This window comes from Macroventuria anomochaeta, assembly GCF_010093625.1.
Source record: "Macroventuria anomochaeta strain CBS 525.71 unplaced genomic scaffold BU25scaffold_50, whole genome shotgun sequence".
Taxonomy (NCBI): domain Eukaryota; kingdom Fungi; phylum Ascomycota; class Dothideomycetes; order Pleosporales; family Didymellaceae; genus Macroventuria; species Macroventuria anomochaeta.
The window spans coordinates 79,779-103,519 of record NW_022985411.1 but is presented as its reverse complement, the minus strand read 5'-3'; the positions used below and the strand labels follow the sequence as shown (position 1 = coordinate 103,519).

Below are 23,741 nucleotides of genomic sequence, written 5' to 3'. Positions count from 1 at the left end.
TTCTCCCCAGGTCAAGCGCTTGATGGTACAATTGACGCGTCGTTGCTTTTTTGCAAGAGTGGTGAGTCACGGTGATGAAGAAGCAGCGCGAAGGATTCGCGTCTGGCGACGTGATAGGAAAGGTTAGAATTGCTAACCCCGTTTGCGCTAAGCCTCATTAGCTGTAGCCTTTTTGGCAAGTGCGAAGCCCGCAGCAAGAGACAGAGCCCCGTCTCTCTTTCTGGGAAGTCGCAGCAAGAGCCATCATTCGCGACAAGACGCATGCAGCACGGTTGGTGTAACACATAGATTCGGCGGCGCTATGCCTCGAATCATCTCGGAACATTCACATCGCGATGTGCCTTGGACAAGGGTTCGCGACCTAGAGATGCTACCATGCCCGCGGCTGCGGAACAGCCAGCCCGCGTTTGACCAGCTCCACCACGCCGTTTCCTTCGAGAGCCTCATATTGGAGGAGTAGTAGAGGCACATCTCATTCGGCCTTGTTGTGCAACCTCTGGTGTATCTCTTGCTCCATCGGTCTGGCAGCCATCCGCTTTTGAGCATCACAGTCTAGGGCAGCAAGACCGCAAGACGGCTGCACGCTTCTTTCCTGTTGTACACTACCGCAACCTGGTGGACATGGATTCAGATCTGGCAAGCTCGAACTTAGTTCAACATAGTTTGCGAATATCTTGGGATCAGTATAAGACGGACCCAGATCCGCACAATTAGCGTCTTCAGCTTAGCAACAAGCAGTGTTCTCATCATCAGCACAATTCCAAGTCTAGTTCTGTTCCATCTGCAGCATTTGCTTGCTTTTCCACAGCCACGACTAACAGGACCCTTGAGCACCCTCGGTCTTCCGCGCATCCCACGCCCATCTAAAACGCTCCTCCTACCCAAAGCGCTCAGGTAAATCCTCCGCATTCTTCGAGTACATATGTATCTCGTTGGCGCCCCAATTGCCTTTGCTAAGTCAATGCAGCTTCGTCTCTCACTACCATACCCACGACATTCGTTTGAGTCGCTAACACACATCACAATGGCCGCCCCGGTAAACTGCCAGCACTCCTTCAAGGTTGTGAAGTCTGACGAAACCGTCGTCGTCTGGAACTGCAACATGTGCCATTCGGGGCCTCACTCTCTCATCTACGAGTGCGCGAGCTGCAAGCTGAAGACTTGCCGGCCATGTGCCTCGAAAGCATAAGTAAGCCAAAAATTCCTTTCACCTTCCCCTTGACTTTTCGACATGCCAATGCAAGGCTGCAAATACCTGAGACACAACAAGAGATGCGAGCGGCGTTTCATGGATAGATCCTTTGACAGATGCAAGTTCGCGTTGCTGACTCGGTGTGTGCAGACCAACAAGCGCGTGCAGGGGGGATCGACCAACTAGGATCTGATCCGAATACCTGGATCGATCACGCCCGGCTCGCATTCTCACGTTCCATTTCACATCGATCAACGAAACTCCTTTTCCCTACTCCTTCCTTGTACGGCAACATCTATATGTCGGCTCTATCGATTTAGCACGGCGTTTCGGCGGTTCAACATCTGGCGGCCCTCTGATCCAAGGGCGGCAATCTCGAAATGGCCGGCCACTATTACCAGGCGTTATTTGCGACTGCACAAAAGCAAGGGACGTCTACACTGAATTGTTTCAGTCTAGACATGGGCTTTCTGCGACAGCTCTACGGTTCACGAGCTCTTCTCTGTTCATTTCGTGCATGGGTTTTCGGTCTGAGCATTACTGGCTGGGGTTTCTTCGTATCATCTTTTCCCGATCCTCCCGTTTTAGATTCAGGGATGGCCTGCACTTTCGACCTAATGTTTTCCTCTCTCACACATCTCAACCTCATCTGGTACTCTCCATGTACTCTCTCCCGGTTACCAGCGGTAGCCTCTTGTACAAAACTCACATCTATAGTGGGGATGTTCGTTTCATGCATCCAAGGAGGCCCATCTTGGCAACTGAATAGAGAGAAGTTCACATCAACTCAGACCCATCTAGAATAGCTAATCTATCGAAACTGTCGTTCCAGCCGAGGTAGTCAGATCAGACGTCAATTCGAATCGCTCGACCTCTGCGTATGACTCGTTCCGCGTGTTAATGGAAATCCCCTGGCTTAAGCGTCCGCTTTTAATGCCGGCAACGAGATCCGCCTCGATTTGCGCACCGACACCGATTGTAATTCGGCGATCAAAAGAACCTACGCCGCAACTCTGCGTCAACATCCTTCGATTTGCTTGAGCGCAACGCACAATGCTTTGCTCACTACATCAGGGACGTACGCTAGCATTGCGGGTCGAACAGAGGACGACCCAACATCCTAAGAGCCTGCTCAATTCTCTCATGCACAAGGCTACATCGAGTCGCAAAGCGGGGAGGACCAGATTGGCAGTAAGAGCGAGCCGCCTAAACCTCGGAGGTTGCCGTCAGCGAAACGGTAGGATTATGTATCCTGCAGATGCGTGATCGAGCTGAAAGGGTCGTGAATTAACTTCCTAGCGGGCTGTGGGGCTGAAGAAGGCAAACGGTGCAGAACTCTGCATGACGGCAGAACCATTGAGCCACACCATGCTTGATATCGAACCGAGGAAAGCAGTCACTCACAGACACTTGTCAGCACTTGCACATGTTTTGTTGATGCTGTAAGGCTTCGTGCAGGAGCTGACCCCTTTGGCCAAGCCACCCCGCAGCAGGCGCACAAACTGGTGCAGGTGGAACTCGATCACCAAACGCATCCATCGATTCACGAGTCTCCATCGCGATTTGAACGCGTCCGGAGCTATACATCCTGAATACTCTGCGCCGCTTGATATGCCTATGTCTGCTCATGTAACGCCAATGCATACTCAGACCTCACCGGCGCGCTGTCGACGGCTGCGTCTACACTGTCAGCCATGCAGTTTCCCAATCATCTGACGCCTCCATCAGCACACGTGATGCGCTGATCGCTATCAAGGCAGCTCTCTCAGCCGCACGATATTTGAACAGCCAATGAAGGATTTTGGCCCCCATTTCACCTGCATCGTTATAATCAACACTATGCTCGGTGACAGCCTCGCTCACATCTTCACCTCTCGCACTCTTTGATACTGACCAACGAACGGCTACACTCTTCTTCTGACATTCCAAAACCTGGAATTGACGCGCTGGTGAGCAACGAAACGCCCGCTCATGATTAGACGGACTGATGTCGGACGAGTAGTGAACATGAGCTCCGTTACCAGCAACAGCAATGAAACCAGCAATGCTCCCCAAGAGGTCATCAACGAGTTCTGGGAGAACTTGATCACCAAGAAGCCTGGAAAAGTCACCAAGATCTTTCCCTCGTCATTGTATAAAAACCTGCTTCCGCCACCACGCAAACCAGGAATCGTCAAAGGACAAAACGCGGCTGAATCCTACGAGACGGCAGCAAAAGAATGCCGGGATCGTGTCAAGCGCATTATACGGGAATGCCAACGGACGAATGAAAAATTTACGGACCCAGACTTCGACATCACAGATCGAGAAAGCAACTGTCTCGATGGCTTGAAGCAATGGTTTGAAGATCCCGAACCCACATCATCAACAACGACAGTCAGCCCCGCAAGTCTGGGGTATGCCCTAAACACGATAATCCAGGCAAAGGTACTACCTGAGGATGTTGCGTCCTTCTCATTGAATAACACTGCCAATGTGCTCTTTAACATGAGGCCCAGTTATCAAGGTGATGGCCCAGGATCAAAGCACCGCATCGACTGGATCTTCGAGGACCCTAAGTTCGAAATTGATGGTTTTACCAGCAGCGACGTCGTGCAAGGTGCCAATGGCGACTGCTGGTTCATTGCAGCAGTTGCAACGATCTGCAGTAATCCAGAGTTGATCGAGAAAGTTTGTGTCGAGAGAAACGAAGAGTGTGGCGTGTACGGCTTCGTGTTCTACCGAGACGGCGATTGGATCTGGACAGTAGTTGACGATAACTTGTTCCTTTCCAAGAAAGACTTCGATGCCCGCGGAGATACTTACGACCCCACCGGCATCAAGGAGACGAGATACAAGAAGAGCAATCAGACCGGCTCGGAAGCACTCTACTTTGCTTCGTGTGCCCACGAGAACGAGACTTGGCTGCCTCTGCTTGAGAAAGCTTACGCAAAGGTGCACGGCGATTATAACGCCATCAGCGGAGGAATCTCCGGCGAAGCGGTTGAAGACCTTACAGGTGGCGTGACGAGCAAGATCTTGACAGATCGCATCCTTAGCAAGGAGCGCTTGTGGGAAGAGCTCAAAGAGGTCAACAAAGGCTTCCTCTTCTCTGCATCGTCACCAGGATCATACGGCGATGATTCTGATGCTAGACGAGGCCTAGCACTCAGTCATGCTTACTCAGTCATCAAGGCTGTTGAAGTAGACAGTGAGGACAAGAAGAAGAAGCATAGGCTCGTTCTGATCAGGTTCGTAGTAGTTGTTCTTGTCTGGATCCAATGGCTGACACAATCAGAAACCCTTGGGGTAAGCGAGCCAATGCAGCGATGGGTGAGTGGACAGGACCCTGGTCAGATGGGTCGAGCGAGTGGACTCCTTATTGGCTGGAGACACTCAAGCATAAATTCGGCGATGACGGTCTCTTTTGGATGTCGTACGATGATCTGCTCAAGCGTTTCGATTTGCTTGATCGCACACGACTATTCGACCACAACTGGACTGTCGTGCAGCAGTGGACTAGCGTGTCAGTAGGATGGGTCACTGGGTTCTTGAACACCAAATTCTCCGTAGAGGTCAAGAAGAAGGGACGGACCGTGTTCCAACTCTGTCAGGTAAGTGATAGTGTTTTCTGGAGGTACACAGATCCTGACCTTAGCAGCTTGACGATCGATACTTCCGCGGTCTCGAGGGCAAGTACCAGTTCGATCTGCATTTCATACTGCAGGAGAAAGGTGCCGAGGGTGGCGACTACATCGTTCGCGCCCGTGGCGCTTGGTTTGGCAATCGCAGCATCTCAGCAGAGGTTGATCTTGAGCCTGGTGTCTACGAAGTACTGCCCAAGATCGAAGCGGAGCGGGATGCCGAAGCCCCAGACGTACATGAAGTGGTCACAAAGGTAGCCGAGCGCAACCCACAGAAGCTGAGGCAGATCGGAATGAACTACGACCTTGCGAATGCTAAGGGCCTCGCCGAGCTTACCGAGGAAGAGCAGAAACAAAAAGAACAGAAGAAGAAAGAAGCAGCAGAGAAAAAGAGAAAGGAAAAAGAGGCTGCAGATAAGGAGAAAGCAGACTTTGAAGCGTGGAAGAAGGAAGGGAAAGAAGAGTATGAAGCATGGAAGAAGGAGAAGAATAAGCTCGAAGATAACACCGGCGCCAAGAAAGATGATCCTCAGACTGTCGATACCAAGCCTGCCGCATCGGAGAAAGCTTTGGATGCCTCCACAAGTGCTGCTGAAGACAAAGAAGGCAAGCCGACTACAAGCGACAACAAAAGCAATGACACAACGACAGCTGAAGGCGCAACGCTCGGAGCAACGGAAATAAAGTCAGCAAACACCACTTCGGAAGCTGAGCTTGTCACCAAGACAGCAGGTCTCAAGGTAGACGATGAAAACTCGCTTAGTGATGGCGACGAAGCAGAACATACACCTTTCGAAGGCCCTGAAATCCACAGCCGTGCCTCATCACGGCCAGTGTCCCGCGGGAGGCGTCTTCCCCCTTACAGGTATGGCCATGCCCTTCGCAGCTACTACGGAGATGAGCCACCACAGGAGGCTAGCCCGCGCGCGCGCTCACCTGTGGACAACAAGCCAAAGGCTTGGAATGCAGTCTGCGTTCTGGGTCTAAGAGTTTACAGCCAGGACCGGGAAGTCAGTATTAAACTAGTCAAGCCAAAGACCGTCGAAGAAGGCGCGATCTTGGATGTCGATGGAAATACCGCCGCAGGAGCTACAATGTGAACGAACTGTAGGGTTTCTTTGTGTTGACACGAACGTTCAGACGCAACATCTGTACAATACAACTCTCGAATACGCCGTATTATGTATTGTATGTGTATCTTGGTAAGCGTGAGTGCACGTGGACTAGACTGGATGGGTGGCAGCTTCTCGTTCTACGATCTCGCCTTCCTCGTAGTAAACGAGTGCACTGACAAGCCCAGACATGCCTCAGATTCGAACCCCAATCCTTATGGGTCTTCTATCAATGCACACTGCCCATCAGCTGCACATCCATCGTTACAAGCCATATACTTACATATGTCGCGTAGCGAGCCAGACGAAATTGACACACGATACTACCGATACAGTCATTCGCTATCCATTCTTACTGGAACACACGCCTACGATCGATCACTCTGCAAACATCTAGCCACAGTGCCGGTCACAATAACTTCGAAGCATCATGGCGACCGGACATGGCTCTACTAATTCGATGGCCGAGACAAGATCAAGCCAGACGCGCTAGACGCGCCGCAAATCAGACAGCCCAGACAGGACTCTAATGTCGACTTCAGCACAATGGCAGATGCGATACATTACGAGACTATCGGAACACTTTTCGCATCACAAGGGATAGCAGCCAGTGCTCCACAAGAGACGATGGATATGGAACGGGCGAGGCAGACTGGACCGGAGTCTTCAATCTTCGCCATTCATGATGCGCACGCGAGGCAAAGGAGGGATGCGGCAAGTAATTTGGCTACTGACTTACAGAAATGGCTGGATGGGTTCGATCTGCCTCAAGCATATGCCGATCGCCGCAAGAACTCCGCCGCTGAACACGCTGGAATACCTCCACGCAAACTTTCACTTAGCGTCCACGCAGCAGATTATATATCGACAGAACTATCTGCTCAAGCTTCAGCTGTGCGCCACAACGAGTCCACCGGCACTGATGCAGTGGCACCAGATCACCCGGCTCCGCTCGGGGACAAAGAAAGCGACGACAACCTTCAAAACGAGCGCTTGAATCTTGTGTTATTCAACGCATTCCCAATGTCGCCGGTTGAACGTACACCCGAGTGGGGAGAAAGACAACGTGTGCGAGAAGAGTACGACGCCATCGAACGTGCACGCGCAAATCTTATTGACCAGGAGAACGCGATGATAGAAACGCGAAAAAGATGGCTCGAGGAAAATATCAGACGGTGGGGAGTTGACCAACGGCAACTAAGGGCCAAGGAAAAGCGTAGAGGGATGGCTATCAATATTGTTCTGTTCGACGCGCTCGCTTACAATGACGGCCCTATCGAGGGCACGAGGCCGATGTTGGATCCTGCCATCGATAGGGACAAGGACTATGACTATATCAAGGAATTGAGTTATAATGGCTTTCTCCTGGGTGTTGCAGAGGAACAGATGGTCAAAGACACGAACATGTACATGATCCCAGAACCATGGTACATGGGACATCGCCCCCGTCACAGACAACCTATCCTAGAGGAGGACTACATCGAACGATACCTGAGACAAGAAGCAAGGCTGATTCCTCTCATTGATCAACGCCTCGACTACCTCCGGAAAGGGAAGTCTGCGCAGAGTGAAGCTGATATCGTTGCTGAGATCAAGGGTCTAGAGCGAACTTTATTGGTGCACAAGGGCGGCGAAAGCAACAATGTGATACTTGTACAGCGTCTCTTGAAAGAGGCCGCCTATTGTATGGAGGTGGAACAAAACGCAGGTACGCATGACACACTCCGGCGTCACGGCACGCCAGTTACAGACCACGTACCGCCGTTCATGAAGCAGTTCATCAGGAGCTTTCCACGGCTCTTAGAGCGCTTTCATATCCTCCAAGAAACAGAAAAAAGGTATTTTCCCGAGCGCTTCGAGCCCAGGCGTCGACCTCAGCCTCAACCTCAATGTACGCCTAGTGGGCGGCAGATTCCAATGCGACAGCCTCAACCATCAAACATTCAGCCAAAGGATGGTTCAACACAAGAAGATGATCGCTCAGTGATGGAAGACTTTGGCTATCCGCTCGAACGCGTCGACAGCCCCAGTTATGACCCACGCTTTCAGTACGACCCACGATCATATCGCACGCTACCGCGATCATTCAGGACAAAAACATTCAAGAAAAAGACAAAAATATGGGGAACATCAAAGTTGGCAGTTCTACTCAGCAGGGATGGTGATGCTGATTTCGCAGTGCCAATCCTTGACCGACTGATGGAACCAACTTCATTGTCAAACGATCCTGAAACAGGGAATCTTCAGCGCCCAAAATTCAGATTGAACATACCAGTACGCATGTCGTCTTTCGACAGACCAGGTGTTTACATACCTCCACAACCCCATTTCCAGTTAAAGAAGCCAGCAACGGAACGCATAAAGAAGCGATTTGTCGATAAAGAGGGCCTCGATGCCGATCGTAAGTGCCCCTCGTCTTGCTGTGGGTCTTAAGAGATGTAATAATGCTGAATGTGTCATACAGAGCGTGCGTTCACAAGACTCAATCATGCGAGAGACTGGTTGTCGTTAGCACAAGACAAACGTCACCGAGGACTTCAAGAACCCTTGATGCCAGACAATATCGACAAGGCTGTGGAGCGCCATCGGACAGAAGATCTCAAGGATTTACAGCGGCGTCATGACTCAATAGAAAGTGAAGGTATGTCGGCTCAACATCCTGAACAAGGAAAGTGTATAAACTCATATGTGAGAACAGTTCTACAGAACTATATCAATCTTATGAACCAGTTCAAAGCACTTTATTATGAAGACGTCGATTCATTTATTGGTGAAGAGGACGCCGAAGACACCGGAGATGATGAGAGCAGTGGGAGAACTCTCCGGGTTGTGAACCCTGATCCTCCGGAAGATTTTGAACAGACAGGGGACGCTGGGGCTATCCGGGAACGCAAAGTTCTCTACGATGTCGATCGTGTTGGAAACATCAGATACTCCGAAACACTCGAAGACAACGAGACATTTCTTCGCGTTGTCCATGTCCGAACTGAGAATGTCGGAAGCACTGTGGACCTTGACCCAGCACACCTGGTCGAAAACATTGAAGATATTGATCGTGTCGAGAACCCTGGAGATACCTTCGATCTCCCGAGGATGTTAGATACCTCGAAACACTTGAGGATAATGAGACGTTCCTGCGCGTTGTTCACGTTGGCCAAATTGACAACATCGGAAACTGTGGAAGGGTTGAGAGTATTGATTGGTGTGTATTGCTATGGCGAGGATCGATCGGGACTATATAGTAGAAGGGGATAGCAGTGAAGCAAACCGAACTAACCGAATGAGCTGGACTATCAGTGCAGCGGGCCGTTGGCAAACACTGCAACGGACCGCTAGCGAACAGAAACCCCGTAGATATCGACCGAACTTCTTTGCTCGAGCACATCGAAAACGTTGGAATTACTGGGAACCTGGCGAAGCCTGGAGGCTATCCCGCAATAAATCTGGAAGTATCCGCTAATACGTACGAGCAGACCCAATGCCGCTGCCACAGAGTGTGCCGGGAGAACAAGGTCGACGTCACTGTCACCGAGATTGAGATTTCTAACTCCGAAGATGAGGCAAATGGCCAAGCACCAGCGCGACTGATCGAACCTGCGGAGCGTTCGCCAAGCAGAGCGCAAGAATCTTTTACGAATGAGGTCGAAGTCATGGTCACGGAGGTTGAGAGCTCTGACGGCGAAGACGAGGAGAGTGATCAAGCATCAGCGCAATAGGTTGAGCTGGTGGAGCATCCCAGGCACACGGTACAACTGTTTGCCAGCGGTCCGCTGCACTGATTGATCAGCTCATTCGGTCAGTTCGGTTTGCTTCCCCACCCTTTCACTGCTATTCCCTTCTACTGTAGTTTCGATCGATCCCCGCCATAGCTCTTAAGACCAATTAACCACAACATAAACACTTCAGCCATCACAACTCTTCCACAACAACAGATCATCGAGAATGAAGCCTGAGCTGACAGTCAAGGAGATTGAAGGCTATGATGCGGAAGATGAGGAAAGTAGCATACGGGCCTTGAGTGGGAAGAAGCGAAACGCGCATGCCTCATAGTACTGAGCCGTCTGATGCTGTATCAAATCATAGAGGATGCCAGTGTAGACCGGTATCATCTGGTATTGCAATAGATACCTGCTGGAGGCCGCTAAAGAGCCAGATGCATCTAATCTATCCATCATCATATGCGGCCGAAATTTCTGAGGATCTGTAGTTCCAACTAATCGTTCTCCTTCGAGGATTGCCCTGGTGTCTTCGTCGACGGCATCGTCCAACCCTCCATGATGGATCCACCTACATCTGCAGCCCACTTGACGCCCTCCCGGGCCATCCAGCGCCTGCGAAACTCCGCGCTGACATTCTTAGTCATCACTGCTCGTTTCGATTCTGTGATGTGGATAGCCGGGACGAACTTCTCGAACGTTTCTCCCGGCGGTATCAGGTGTTGCGTTCCTTGCTTAAACCTGGTGTACCAGTCCAAGTACAGGTTGGAACTACCTAGGGTAGCGTCTTTCTAGGCTTACTCGAAAGCGAGTGGGAGGAAGCCGGCATCTCCCAATCGAGGACCGTACTGAGGCCTTGAAGTAAGGTTGTCAGACTGTTTATATCTGTCCGCGCAGGTCCTGCGCTCTTATTGGCCAGCTCGTTCGTTAGCTCCCGCCCATGATGTAGATATTCTCGCTCTCCGGTAGTACTCAATCGACGGTTCACATAACATATCAATGTCGTACCAGTACATTGCGAGGTCAGTGTCGTTATGTAAGAGGGCAGTCATTCGTTGGATGATCTGCAGGTCTTCCTCTGATAAAAAGACGTCTGGTAGTCGGGGAGAGCGGACCGAATGTGTATGCCATTATCAGCTCTCTCAACGGAAGACGTAGGATCACTTGGGTCCTGATGTTTGGCGATAGACATCGTCAGAAACTCGTCTTTTGAATTGCCGTGTCTGGGTTACCCGAGAAAGCTGTGCTTGTTCGTGTCCAGGAAGGTTGTACCACACAGCAGAATCTGCACACGCTCGTCTCAAAAGCATAATTTCTGAAGCCATTCGACGACACTGGCCATGCCACTGGCCAACTTCGACATTTGCGAGCCTAACAGCTCGAGCCAGAGTGACTCTAGCGCTACGGTGTCTGCTACGTATTGACTGACCGTATACTCGACACACTCTCCCTTTGATGTTGCCCATATGCCCACGGCGCACGTCGCAGGGCATCTGGCCTCACCCTGAATGGGCTCTCGTTCATGCAAAGAGCTTTGATATCCCGCTCTTTGTGGCTGGTCATGAGCAGATGCATCTTGTGAAGCTACCACCTAGGCCACTGTCTCAAGCATGGCCATTAGTCCTTGGCGTTGTGTACATTCATTAAGCGCATCAAGGATGACGTAGACGCGCATGAACTGTTGCATCACCTGCGGTGTGACCTCCAGAAGTGCATGTAGTGATGGCTGTCATTGTCCGTTGTTGCAAGCTGAGAACAATGCATCAATGCCCTTGGATATCGTAGGCAATCGCTGCAAGAGCTGACAGAGCAATGAGCAGAGCATCAGCTCTGGGTCCTGTTTCTGTGTGTCGTTGAAGTCGAAGTAGAAGTATGCCGTCACCATACTAGCGTTGTCATGGCAGTGCTGCAGCAGATGCTCGATAATGGTAGAGCTCAAGATGGTCTCTCAGCATCCTGGAATCCCGTACAGCCATAGTCGCGATCCTGCACGCTCTCTCCATTCTGTGAACTTTGGACCATCCAGCAACTAGAGTCCAGTCAGTCTCGGCCTGCCGCTGCTTGTGCGCTTTGTGGTAGTTGGTAGATGGGTCAGGCGGCGAAAGCCAGCTGCAGATCTTGCCAAGCCTCTTCTTGGCCTTGCCTACGAGCCTCAGTACTGTTTGTGAGAGTACTTGCGTCGTCCTCGGAAGCCTCCTTTATCTTCCTCTTCAGTCGCTTCAATGCCTTCTATTTGCCTTCGCCATAGATCAAGGGTAGATGGATATCAAATATGCCTAGCAAACAATATGCACCATCTTCTCGAAGTGTCGTCTCGTGATCGCCTGCCCAAGAGAACCGCTCAGCTACGCTGTGCTCGGACATTTGCTTTCCTGACAAAGCATCGAGAGGTATTCCTGTGAGCTTGTGGATGATGTGTCCAAGTGACTCCTCGTCCCCTTGCCGCGCTCCTTCTTTAGAGAAGATTTCGACCGATCTAGGAGCCAGAAGCTCCTGAAGCATCCAGCCTCGGGTAAACCATCTGCTTCGCTTGAAAGCCGACGCGCCCTCGCCATCTAAGATGTTGTTGTTCTCAGCGTCCGATAGGTAGGCATAACACCTCGCTGCGTTCTGATACCAGCGAAACATAGAGCTGATCGCTTCCGATAGCTCTGTATTGTTTGCCTTGACGATGCAGCAGGTGTCTACCCAGAAGTGGTCCAGACCATCGCGCTTAGCTTGGTGAGCGCAGAAGAAAATCTTTTGATAACCACCCTTGAGCTCTGCCTCAACATCCTTTATGTCTTTATGTTTCTGAAGATCCTTATAGGCCACCTGCTCCCCCCAGGTGTGTGACAGGATCGCATAGGGAGGAACTTAATTGCCAATCAAGTCGTCAATCCAGCTGAGCCTCCCATCGCTTCCAGGGTATAGCAGCCGCATAGAGTCATATGCACGTCTATGTGCGTGAGCGGTAGAAGAAGGACTAGGAGCTTCAAAGCAGGGTGGAGGAGTCGATGGCGTACGGCGGCTCGCTTGCGTAGGACGTAGAGATCGTACAATATATCTGTCGAATTCGTTGTAAGTGCTAAGCGGTGGGCTGCTAAATCAGAGGTCAAGAAAGCAGTCGTCATGTGCTACAGTGCAGAAGGCTGTTTGTTGAGGCAGGCTGCGGTTTCAACACCCAGAGTGGGAGGCGCAACCTGCCTGCCGGGTGATGCGAGGCTGGCCGAGCAGGCCTCACAACACATGATCGCGTGATATTGCATTGATACAAAGCAGGGAGGCAGCCTTCTCTGAGGGTGCGATGCGGTGGTGCAGAAAACGCGACAAGTTACAAACTACGTTGGATGCTCGTGTAGCGTGCTAGTTGCGCAAGGACATGCTGGCGTCAGGGACTCCGTATCGCTCTCCCGCTGCGGGCCGGCAAGCAAGCGATGACAGATGTCACCCTCTCTGCAGACCGTCTCGAGCGATGCATCCAGCTGAGGCTAGCATGTTGTTTCAGCCTGCACGACAGAATGTGCCCAGCATACTGTTGATGGCTCTTATTCAACGAAAATCAATGCGGTAAAGATCGCTGATGGCATGCGCCACATTTTACGAGGTTGCTTTATAGGGTAAGCATAGCGCTGATTTAATTACAGTAAAATACAAGCAGCTCGCAGATGCACTAATGCAGGCCAGGCTTTCTTAGCGTATTCCGCCAACTCAGGTCTTGCTGCAGGGTTCTCCTTCCCACTCTTTGGGGCTTTCCACGAGCTCACTCCCACGTTCAAGTGATCCTGAAAGCCCGGGAACATATTCTTTGTGAACCGCTCTCCCTCCCAAGGCCTCCAGTTTCCAGAGAAACTCTCAAAGTTGTGAGTAGACAAAGGGGGAACGCTGAAGGGTCGTCAACAAAATGATGGACAACACGACCAGCACTGCAGAGATCCCAGCCAGAGCCTGCTAACCTGAAGGAGGACTGGGCCATAAACGTCCTATACGAACAACAGCTCTATGGTCTTTCCCAACAAAGACGCCGAAGGTCAGAACCAACCTGTCTCGGGACATGGTGTGTCTCGCTACTTAGGGACGCACCTTACAGAAGGCAGAGGAACTTAAAAGAGCAGATATGGCTGAGCTGAGGCATGCTAATAGACTAAAAAACGAGAAGATTGCACAGGAGAGGCGCAAACAGAGGTTGAGGGAGAAGGAAGAGCATAAGCAGCTGAAGGCTGAGAAGGCCAAGGAAGCTGCCGAGTGTAAGGCAAAAAGAGAGCGTGTTAAGCATGCTCGCAACGCACAAAAAGCTCTACAATTGCCTTAAACAAGCAAACGCAAGGTCTCACAGCAACAAGGAGCCAGAAGGAAGCGAGGGCCAGATCAAATCAGCGGTTTGCAAGGTTAGATTCATCGATTTCATTGATCGAGAACTGCTGAGGAATCCGAGTAATCAACAGAAGTTGCGGTGCTGTCAGCGCGTCTTGAACACGCTGGAGGCGTCGCTTGAATGCATGTTCACTTCTCTTTGAATTCAAGATATCGGAGACACACTTCCTGATATCCTCTGGCTTTCTGCTTCTTTGCATTTGTTGTTGAGTCGCTGTTGGTCCCCTTAGTCGAGCGTAGGCGGAACCCGCCTTGCAGGAAAATTTGCTTCGTAGGCTGACATTGCCCTAATAACCATTGGTTCATCATACCGCCTACCAACAAAAGACATACCGTAAGGTAAGTTTATCTCATCATAACCAACAGGGACATTGCCCACAGGACAACGACCGATGGCGCCCAGTCGAGCTGATGAGCCTTCGGTTGGAACAAGCAGCAAGTCAATGGTGTACTCCCGAAAGGCATACTCGATGCCTTCTTCGTTGAGCCGCTGCTGCAACCACTTCGCATACCAGTAGTCGCCAGAGGTGTTGCGTGGACCCAGCTGGTCAGCTGCAAGGAAAGTGTCTTGACAGCACTTTCCGGGCGGGAACTCAAGGTCCACATTGCGTTCGTTGAAGCTGATGATGTCATATAGCGTTCGAATATGCGAAGAATTAGCTAATTCAGTGGTCAGGTAAATTTCCATGTCCTCTTTAACATCGTACTGAACAACAACAGTTCCGTTGTTTGTCCGTGTAGCTTGGCCGACGAAGCTGTACTTCCAGTCTTTTGCGTTTGGGAATTCGATAGGGTCGATGATGGTTGCACCGAGACTACGCATCTTTTCGAAAGTTGCCTCGAGGCCGGCATTGATGGTAGATCTGTAGCCTTGGTATGTCTGGTTCCAGAACGGTTCTCTTGGTATACCGATTCGCAGACCCTGGAAACCATCTGGGTTTAAAAACTGGGTGTAGTTTTTATGTCGAAAAGGGTTTGCTGCTGCAGAGTAAGCATCCTCGTCGTCGTGTACAGCCATGATCTCGAACAAGGCAGCGATATCCCAGACCGACTTCGCCATCGGTCCTGTCGTATCTTGCGACGAGGAAATGGGGACGACTCCAACCCGACTAGTGATACCAGTGGAGGGACGAAGACCGTACAAGGCTGCTCGGTTTGACGGGCTGACGATACTTGCTTCAGTATCGGTACCAAGAGCTGCTGCTGCAAAGCCTGCCGATACGGCGACCGCCGAACCAGAGGAGCTGCCACTAGGGTCGCCGCCAGCATTGAAGCCGCCAATCACGTATGCCGACTGGCACTGGCCACCTCTGGCGCTCCACGCAGAAGAGTTGTAACGGCCCATCTCGCCGGCCCACTTCCTGATCAGCTTATGAGTGGATAGTAAAGTATCATGATCGTACCTCTTGCAAATTGGCCTTGCCCAGCATGAGTACACCAGCATCCCGAAGCCTACTAATCACGAAAGCATCTCGTCGGACTTCGGTGCCCAGCAATGCATATGAGCCAGCGGTTGTGTTCATACCAAGCTCTTTGGCAGTATTGAAATTGTCCTTCACAACAATTGGAACACCGTGCAGAATGCTTCTGATCGTCCCATTCGCGCGTTCGGCATCAAGTCGAGCTGCAACTTCTCGTGCACTTGGGGCGATCTCGATCATGGAACGGAGATTTAGTCCTGGAGATAGTCAGTACCCACAAGATCATACAAGCACAAAGCATACCTTGATGGTCGTTTGCTTCGATACGCGCAATGTACGCGTCAACCAACTGCAAGGTTGTTACATTGCCTGCCTCTAGCGCTGCCGCTACCTCCTCGGCAGAAGCGGAGAGCAAGTTGATGCCACTGATTGTGACAGGATACTGGGTCATGGAGCCCTTAGTCGAGTAAGTTGCGTTGCGTACAGCAAAAGCTGCTGCGGCGTAAAATGTATGCAGCAAGACAAAGGACTTCATGCTGGCGGAGATAGTTGTTGAGTTGAGCTCTCGACAGGGAAACCGAACATCTCACTATGTATGTACATTCAATATCCAGAAAAATCTCTCCACGATATGCACTGCGATCATCCAGTCATTCTTGGCAAGATTGCCGTCAATCATCGAAGAGGCGTGTGACTCCATAGACTTACTCTTCCACAGGCCGGAAGCCTATCCGATAATGTGTTAGAGGACCACTGACACGTCATTGTATATGTTGATAACTCGATCACTCACATACTCACAGATGCCGAACTAGATGCCGTTGTAGACTTCTGGGTCATTGATGGGACCGTTGGCAATGTGCCGCACTCCCGCTACTTGCAAAGATGACTGACGAACGTAGACTGACACATATTGTCATTTACGATCAAGCTGAGACAGAAACTCTGATAAGCTAACGTCTGGCTATCTATCCGCCCGATCGCAATCTTGAAGATTCTCAGCGTTTGCACAAATCACGGCCATGCCATATTGCCAGCAACGTGGGAATACTGGTCCCTGACTGAGCGCTTAGGCTCATTCGAGGCCGGCTTCTACGCCATCCCTTGGTATCAAATGCTCTGAAGGCAAGCCGCAAGACATCGTCTTATCTTGGGAGCAGTCTCGTGCCGTCGGCATCTGTCGGCATCTGTCGGCATCTGTCGGCATCTGTCGGCATCTGTCGGCATTGTCGACGTTATCGGCACACCATGCACTTTACCTATGATTTGAGCCGGTGAGAGCCTTATCGTGGATCCAATTGACCAAACTAACGTCAGTATCAGTATTCCGAGCGCCCACAGCTTTGGCGATGAACACATTGCACCCACAAGTAGGGTGAGAGGCACAACGTGGCAGACTTATATGGAAAGCCGTTGTAGTTCGATATTGCAGTCCTTTTGCCTGATTGACGACATGCTTGATAACAACACTTTTTGATAGTTATACAAACTACACCAAAAATCAAGTCTACTGGATATAGATAATCGTTCAATGTCTAATGAGACATAAGCCAAGATGAAAGCTACTCCACCTCTTGCTTTGCTGCTCAGCATCGCCGTTGCGGCCCCTACTTCCAGATCTACGCCAGACTACAGCAGACTCACTGTCGCCATAGTCCGTGCAGAAACAGCAAGCTGGCCCATGCCATTGATGAACAAGAAATGGACTGACGTACAGTTTACCTTGAATGCTACCATTGCCAAAGGTATAAAGCTTATCGAAGAAGCGGCCAGTAATGGCGCAAACCTCGTCGTCTTCCCCGAACTATGGTTTCCAGGGTATGACACGCTGAATACCTCAAGAAACTTTTCCTACTGATCCAGATTGCAAGATACCCCAAAGGTATAGCAGACCCTCGATCCATCGCTCCCCTACTCGCGAACTACATCGACGACTTCCTCACGATCAACTCCGCCCACTGGCGCATCCTTATCCATACAGCCGCCACTAGGAACATCTACATCGCTCCCGCCTTCTCACACCTTGAGAACGGCGTCTTGTACATGGGTCAAGCTCTCATCTCTTCCAACAGCACTTCTTTCATCCGCCACAAACTGCGGCCCAGCGGGAAAGAGCGAGACATATGGTCAGATGGTACAATGGACTAGTTGAAAGTTATCGCCGCGCTGTATGGTCGATGGGGAATCCTGGAGTGCTGGGAGCACTTTCATCCTAGTATGACGTTTAGTATGCAGAGTCAGGCTGAGACGCTGCATCCTACTGCTTGGCCCTGTACGTCTCCTCATTCGGCCACGGTCTGGATTTGAGTTAGTGCTGATAACGAACATAGATACACCGGATATTGCCGACCCTAGAGCCGCATACTGGGAGTCCCTCGAAATGAACCTTGCAGTCGCTCGCGTGTTCGCTGTCAACGCCAATCCACCACTCGTTTTTGCTTCGGTCGGTAATGCGCGATTCCTTGATCCTCAGGATCTGGATCTCGCCATCGTTGAGGCAGAAACAAGTACAGAGGAGGTGCCGCTCGTGTACCAATCATTCAACACTACTGATCTTGCTATGACGGTGCCATATACAACGCATAGCGAGCAGAGTTGGAGTATTTTGTAGCAGATGGTCGATGGATTTCCCAATTATATTCTGGAGGTCTCAGGAAGCCTTGTACCGAGGCAAACACGTTCGATTATGAATCTGCTGGAACCGACCAGGTAAAATCCATTGTCGGCTTCATGCAAGCTGTGCTGGAAGGCAGACTGAACGCATCATATTCGTCAAGCTGGATACGGCGATGGTATAGCAAATGCCGTCGAATTAAGAAGTGTTGGTCTGCAACCTTAGGCGTGCTCTTCTGAACCAAGAAAACTATGTTGTCCCAGCTTATCGAACACCTACAGCAAGTTGGCTATCTAGGTAAGGCAGATCTAAGTTACGTCTTCTGGCAATATCCACACGAACATGCGATATAAGGACGACTTGCCTACTTAAATTTATACATGTCATATTGGGGCTCCGCAGATTGTCGAAAAGTACGAGTGTTCACCTTTCTTGCGCGCATGGGGCGTTGCTGTGAAACCTTCACTAGCGGACTGTGTTTCGACAGTGATCAATGCTTGTGTTGTGAGAGTGGAATGACTAAAAAAAGTAGGGAACAAAGGGGGTGTTCCGTACAGTTGGTTGCGTGGTAACCGTTTTTCGCAAACAGTCTATCTAGAACAACTTGTATTAGTAAGGTGCATGGGTCATGCCCTCATGTTGCACTGTTGCTGCGGCATGTCCGTTAGCCGCAGGACCAGAAGGATAGATGCGCCGGGCGAGGAGGACAAAGTGGAAGAGCGCCGATATGTTCACATTTGCGATTTGCTGAATGTAGACGTCGCTGAGGCAGTGCTGCCGCCGCCGTGGTTTCCTCTCCGGCCAATGCTTTCAGGACACTGTTGCAAACTTTGATGTAGGCACAGAAATGTTGGAATACGAGTTAAGAAGGGTTACCGTAATTACTATCCAAATATATAATTCTTTCGTAGTTATCTAAGCAGAGATTGGATAGACACGTTTCTCTTTGGCACCAAACTGCCCTCCACAGCGGGGATGTACTTCGGGAAAGCATCGGATATTTGCTGCAAAACACCCCATGAGACTTGAGAGTCGGAATCGTAGGTCTTCGAGGTATTGAACCCAGTCGTGTCAAGGCTATGATAGAGCATAGGAAACTCATCGAAGCTAGCATTGGCGCTGATGGATGCCACAACCTGAGCTAGAGGATCAACAACGAAACTGTGTCCAATAGCGGAAACGAAGCTATACGCTCCCGCCAAGTTGGAATAAAGGCCCACCGCGCCGGTGTTAGCCTGCGCGCCTTCCCACCAGAGATATTTGTCGTCACCAACGTCGCCCATGTACGGGAATGCCCCGAGATGAAAATTTTCCGTTTGTGCTTGCATAGCAAACGTCATACTCGGGTACCAATGTTCTCCGCATTCAAGCATGCCAACCCTTCCATATGAAGAGGTGATGACCTTGAGCTGGTCGATTGTACCATCGCTGAAAATATCGCGTTCGACACCTGAGGGTCGCAGCTTGTGACGGAAGATGAGTTCATCCCCGGAAGGCGAGATCAGGGCTTGAGCCATGAATAGATTATCTCCGAGCTTCTGTGCGATGGTGAGGCCGGCATAGATTTCAGCGCCTTTGATAGCATCGATTAATCGATTCCATTCTGGTCCTCCAACCACCATGGCATTTTCAATGTATGCAGGCAGATGTGTGGATGTCCAATTATTGTATTCGGAACCTTTGGGGAACCTGCGAAAAGAGGCCAAGCTGTCAGCGCACACCATCCAGTGCTATCATCACTTTAAGATTTCGATTTGATTTTACTCACCCTGGAAACCATAGCTCAGGGAACACTATCCAGTTCGCCCCATTGTCCTTAGCTTCATTGATGTAACGAATTCCCGCATCAACTGAGCTGGTCAAGTTTGGTTTTGTTGTACCCCAGTTGTATTCAAGGATTGGCAAAGGCCAGTCCGGTGGCGGTACCCTCACAAGCGCAACCGTGAGATTGGTGTTGTTGCTGGCAGCCTGAGCTGAAGAAAAGTAGATAAGACTGGCAAGGAGTATTCTAACGTGAAACATGACGAAGAACATGACAGATTTTGGATTGTCGAGGCTGGTTGTTGTGGTACGCTTTGAAAATCCAGCTCCCTCACGTACTTATAAGTACATCGTCTGGCCCCGAAGATTGGCAGATGACAAACAGTGCTGATCGTTATTAGTCGTGGATTGTGAAGAGATAGCGGACTTGCTCATCACATGAACTGTGGAACAAATTTGTCATCATGATGTCGATGGCCATACTAGCTTTCCCAGTCATGGCATCCAATATACTGACCCAGTCTAGAGTACAACCTCAGTAAGTTCCGGGTGTTGAAAAATTGCTCTAGCGTGGTGTTTAGGTTGAGAGAAAAGATAGCCCCCATGTCGAACAGCCTTTGTCGTTGATAGCCGGGCCGATACCTGCCGGCGAACATGGGCGGCACACGCACAGACACGGTACGGTATCCCACAAATTCTTGCCGTAGCGCTATCGTCAGTGCCTCGCTCCACCTCTCTTCCGTCAGGCAACTACAACGTAGGCTAAGCGGGATGATACCGGGCATGCTTTACGTAATAAGTGAGGAGCACACTGTAGCCGCTGACGAATATCCAACGGCTTGGAGAGCTATGAAGCCACCATGGCCTTGTCATTGACATCCCAGTTATCTATCGGGTTTTGTACCTCCACTCAACGTATACTTGTCTTGCTACCATGTCCAACGTTGTCAAAGTAGCCGTAACGCAACATGAACCTGTATGGGTTGACCTTCAAGCGACAGTGGAGAAGACATGTCGATTGATCGAAGAAGCTGCGAGAAATGGTGCCCAACTCATTGCTTTTCCTGAAGTGTGTATAACAGGATACCGTGTCCGTGCACGCAATGCGCCGAGACGCTTTATGCACCCATATTTCACAACATCACAACTCAATGCCACAATGATGCTAGAGGAAGCCATTAAAGAGATAGATGCTATGATGCCATGCAAAAACATCTCTTGGATGCAATCATCCGTAAAGCATGGTGTTGTGCGCTCTACATTGACATGCAAGTACCAAGGAGAAATGCAATTGCATGAAGAGCAGGCAATTGCACAACAAAAGCTCACTCCACACCAGGAGCACAAGCTTGTCAAGCATATTGAGAAGCTTACAGCTTGCTATCTACCTCCTACAAGGGAAATGATAGCAAGTTTTGTGTTGTCAATAGCTACAGAGCCAGTCAGCAAGAGCTGGGTTACCTGCTTCATCAACAACCACTCAATCCATCTCATCTCTCAATACTCAACGGCTATGGACAGCAATTGTGTCATCCTGACATGGCTTGCAGCCAATAACAATCCACCCAGCCACTCCTCATGGAACCTCATGGAACCTCATGGAACATCATGGAATCCCATGGAACAACACAGAATCTTCTGGTTGCTGACAAATGATTACAAATGATTACAAATGCCGGTGTATCTAGAACATTCCAGGAGCCAGCAGTCTGTCTATAAAGGCAGCCTGCCCTCTGTAATGACACAGGTAAGAGAGGACTCCAATTGTAACGACGCAGGCCAGCAGGGAAGATATCCGGAATAAGTGTGAGTCTGCTACGAGGCATATGGGAGTGCTGGGACGTTGAGAACACTAGGATTGAATTCCCTACACCTATAGGTCTTGTACGAAAGGATACAGAAAAACTACTCTATCTAACAACTGTGTTGAACTGCTTAAGTATACCGTTAGGAGGACAATCGGACCCGGAGCGGTAGACTAGCTTATCGTGCATGCAGGTGCCAACAGGGGCTCAGATAGTACAGCAGCGCGATGCCTGCCGACATGTATGCAGATAAGGAACGACTCGGAACCGTACCGGTGGTCATTCGGTTGCGGTCGTTACACCGATATGGGTTCGAATCCGCTACAAGGTGTATGGGAGCACTGGGATAGATAGAACTAGGAGTAAACCTCTATTCCTATAGGTCTTGTACAAAAGGATACTCAAAAACTATCTACCATAACTATGTACACTGCCCTGCTTATATACCTAACAGTTCAATGTAGCTCGGGGGATACCAGTACATAGTAGGGTAGGGATCGGATAGGAGTCGAATAGCAATTGTGTGAGTAGTATGAGGAAGAACGGTTGGTACGGTTCTTACACCCTCCTGCTCAAATAACTCATGCTTGCAATTCAAAACTCAATCCACTCCTTTGTAACGACCGCAACCAAATGACCACCGGTACGGTTCCGAGTCGTTCCTTATCTGCATACATGTCGGCAGGCATCGCGCTGCTGTACTATCTGAGCCCCTGTTGGCACCTGCATGCATGATAAGCTAGTCTACCGCTCCGGGTCCGATTGTCCTCCTAACGGTATACTTAAGCAGTTCAACACAGTTGTTAGATAGAGTAGTTTTTCTGTATCCTTTCGTACAAGACCTATAGGTGTAGGGAATTCAATCCTAGTGTTCTCAACGTCCCAGCACTCCCATATGCCTCGTAGCAGACTCACACTTATTCCGGATATCTTCCCTGCTGGCCTGCATCGTTACATCCTTCAATTCACCTCAGCAACTCCTTCCTCAATTCACTCCTCACTGATCCTTTGTGGTATCCCCACACTTGATCCCTTCGTTATCACTTATCCTTTTTACCACTTGTGGTATCCCCACACTTGGTCTTTTTCACACCTTTATCTCCAACAAGCCTGAACCATCCTGTTACGATCCTACGTCCCACGATAGGACGACAAGCAATAAGTAACCGCCAACCAAACACAGAGGCCTGGGGGAAGGTGCAGCAAGGCAAGGCCGCCCGGCCGGCGCCTAGGGGATTGCTCTCAGCCGAGCTGACACATGTGACAGAGCTCGTCAACAAGCAAGGTCACGTGAGTGCTTGTCAACGAGCATGACGTGATGCTCGTCAACGAGCATGGTACGATGCTCGTTGACGAACCGCAATCCATCCGGATTGGCCAGGACCGACTTTGCTCGTCAACAAGCAGATCTGGTGGACTGTATATATATGTGTAGGAACACAACCCTTATGGTTCGTGTTCAACCTCGTCAATTAAGTTTGTCATTGGATCTCAACCAACCTTCGAGCTAGACAGATTGCCTGTACTACTCATCGTTATCCCAAGCCGTCGTTAGGTGTCTCACCCAGGCGACTTACCCCTACTGTTCCAGAGCCAGAGTTCATCCTTGAGAACCAATCGAATAGTGCTTACGAGCTTTGCTTAAAGTATGACTTCAACACATCCTTTCACCAATCCTTCCATCTCAGAGAGCAGTTGGTATCCCCAGCTGGCCCCCTCTCACACTTAAGTAAAGCTCATAGGCACTAGTTGGGTTGGTTCTCAGGGATAAGTGTAGCGTGAAGGAACAAGGGGTGGATCACTTAAGCAAAGCTTGGAGTGATCAGGGGTAGACATCTAGTCAAAGACTGTGGCATCTGGGTGCAATGAGTAGTATAGAGTAGACTATCTGGCTTGAGAGCGGGTGAGATTCCAATAACAAAGTTGATTGATGAGGTTGAACACAATGCCATAAGGGCAGTGTTCTGTTGAAGTCGCACTTTAAGCAAAGCTCGTAAGTACTGTTCGATTGGTTCTCAAGGATGAACTCTGGTTCTGGAACAGTAGGGGTAAGTCGCCTGGGTGAAACACCTAACGACGGCTTGGGGTAACGATGAGTAGTATAGGCAATCTGTCTAGCTCGAAGGTTGGTTGAGATCCAATGA

General features: G+C 50.2%; 10 protein-coding genes across 10 annotated transcripts; 6 read left to right on the top strand and 4 right to left on the bottom strand.

Moving 5' to 3' along the window:
• Positions 1–214: 214 nt before the first annotated feature.
• On the top strand, positions 215–721 carry BU25DRAFT_415720 (uncharacterized protein). Its single transcript, XM_033707599.1, has one exon. It carries the CDS (start codon positions 302–304, stop codon positions 458–460), a length of 159 nt encoding a protein of 52 aa, XP_033556081.1. The 5' UTR covers positions 215–301; the 3' UTR covers positions 461–721.
• Positions 722–914: 193 nt separating this feature from the next.
• BU25DRAFT_415719 (uncharacterized protein) lies at positions 915–1,497 on the top strand. Its single transcript, XM_033707598.1, has 2 exons — positions 915–1,189; positions 1,343–1,497. Exon 1 carries the CDS (start codon positions 1,025–1,027, stop codon positions 1,187–1,189), a length of 165 nt encoding a protein of 54 aa, XP_033556080.1. The 5' UTR covers positions 915–1,024; the 3' UTR covers positions 1,343–1,497.
• Positions 1,498–3,205: 1,708 nt separating this feature from the next.
• BU25DRAFT_314945 (cysteine proteinase) lies at positions 3,206–5,915 on the top strand (the record flags this gene model as incomplete). The annotated part of the gene is made up of 4 exons (XM_033702185.1): positions 3,206–4,422; positions 4,470–4,785; positions 4,830–5,631; positions 5,713–5,915. Coding segments are annotated over 4 exons (2,538 nt in total), but the record flags the coding sequence as incomplete, so codon positions are not given.
• A 558-nt stretch (positions 5,916–6,473) lies between these two features.
• On the top strand, positions 6,474–9,643 carry BU25DRAFT_426137 (uncharacterized protein; the record flags this gene model as incomplete). The annotated part of the gene is made up of 4 exons (XM_033708401.1): positions 6,474–8,328; positions 8,392–8,568; positions 8,626–9,129; positions 9,282–9,643. The coding sequence occupies 4 exons, from the start codon at positions 6,474–6,476 to the stop codon at positions 9,641–9,643; spliced, it is 2,898 nt and encodes a 965-aa protein (XP_033556078.1).
• Positions 9,644–10,248: 605 nt separating this feature from the next.
• Positions 10,249–10,434, bottom strand: BU25DRAFT_308604 (uncharacterized protein; the record flags this gene model as incomplete). Its single annotated transcript, XM_033702094.1, has 1 exon — positions 10,249–10,434. A coding segment is annotated over one exon (186 nt), but the record flags the coding sequence as incomplete, so codon positions are not given.
• A 1,070-nt stretch (positions 10,435–11,504) lies between these two features.
• Positions 11,505–13,120, bottom strand: BU25DRAFT_482091 (HET-domain-containing protein; the record flags this gene model as incomplete). The annotated part of the gene is made up of 3 exons (XM_033711122.1): positions 11,505–12,409; positions 12,458–12,498; positions 13,087–13,120. The coding sequence occupies 3 exons, from the start codon at positions 13,118–13,120 to the stop codon at positions 11,873–11,875; spliced, it is 612 nt and encodes a 203-aa protein (XP_033556076.1). The 3' UTR covers positions 11,505–11,872.
• Positions 13,121–14,222: 1,102 nt separating this feature from the next.
• On the bottom strand, positions 14,223–15,868 carry BU25DRAFT_403625 (amidase signature enzyme; the record flags this gene model as incomplete). Its single annotated transcript, XM_033705087.1, has 3 exons — positions 14,223–15,353; positions 15,400–15,674; positions 15,721–15,868. 3 exons carry the CDS (start codon positions 15,866–15,868, stop codon positions 14,223–14,225), a joined length of 1,554 nt encoding a protein of 517 aa, XP_033556075.1.
• Positions 15,869–16,972: 1,104 nt separating this feature from the next.
• Positions 16,973–18,028, top strand: BU25DRAFT_435223 (carbon-nitrogen hydrolase; the record flags this gene model as incomplete). Its single annotated transcript, XM_033708904.1, has 4 exons — positions 16,973–17,235; positions 17,289–17,564; positions 17,634–17,689; positions 17,748–18,028. The coding sequence occupies 4 exons, from the start codon at positions 16,973–16,975 to the stop codon at positions 18,026–18,028; spliced, it is 876 nt and encodes a 291-aa protein (XP_033556074.1).
• Positions 18,029–18,935: 907 nt separating this feature from the next.
• Positions 18,936–20,355, bottom strand: BU25DRAFT_415715 (aliphatic nitrilase). Its single transcript, XM_033707597.1, has 2 exons — positions 19,800–20,355; positions 18,936–19,720 (listed from the first exon to the last, which is right to left on the bottom strand). The coding sequence occupies exons 1-2, from the start codon at positions 20,051–20,053 to the stop codon at positions 18,943–18,945; spliced, it is 1,032 nt and encodes a 343-aa protein (XP_033556073.1). The 5' UTR covers positions 20,054–20,355; the 3' UTR covers positions 18,936–18,942.
• A 1,014-nt stretch (positions 20,356–21,369) lies between these two features.
• On the top strand, positions 21,370–22,711 carry BU25DRAFT_415714 (uncharacterized protein). The gene is made up of 3 exons (XM_033707596.1): positions 21,370–21,525; positions 22,165–22,206; positions 22,553–22,711. Exons 1-3 carry the CDS (start codon positions 21,465–21,467, stop codon positions 22,624–22,626), a joined length of 177 nt encoding a protein of 58 aa, XP_033556072.1. The 5' UTR covers positions 21,370–21,464; the 3' UTR covers positions 22,627–22,711.
• The last annotated feature ends 1,030 nt before the right edge of the window (positions 22,712–23,741 follow it).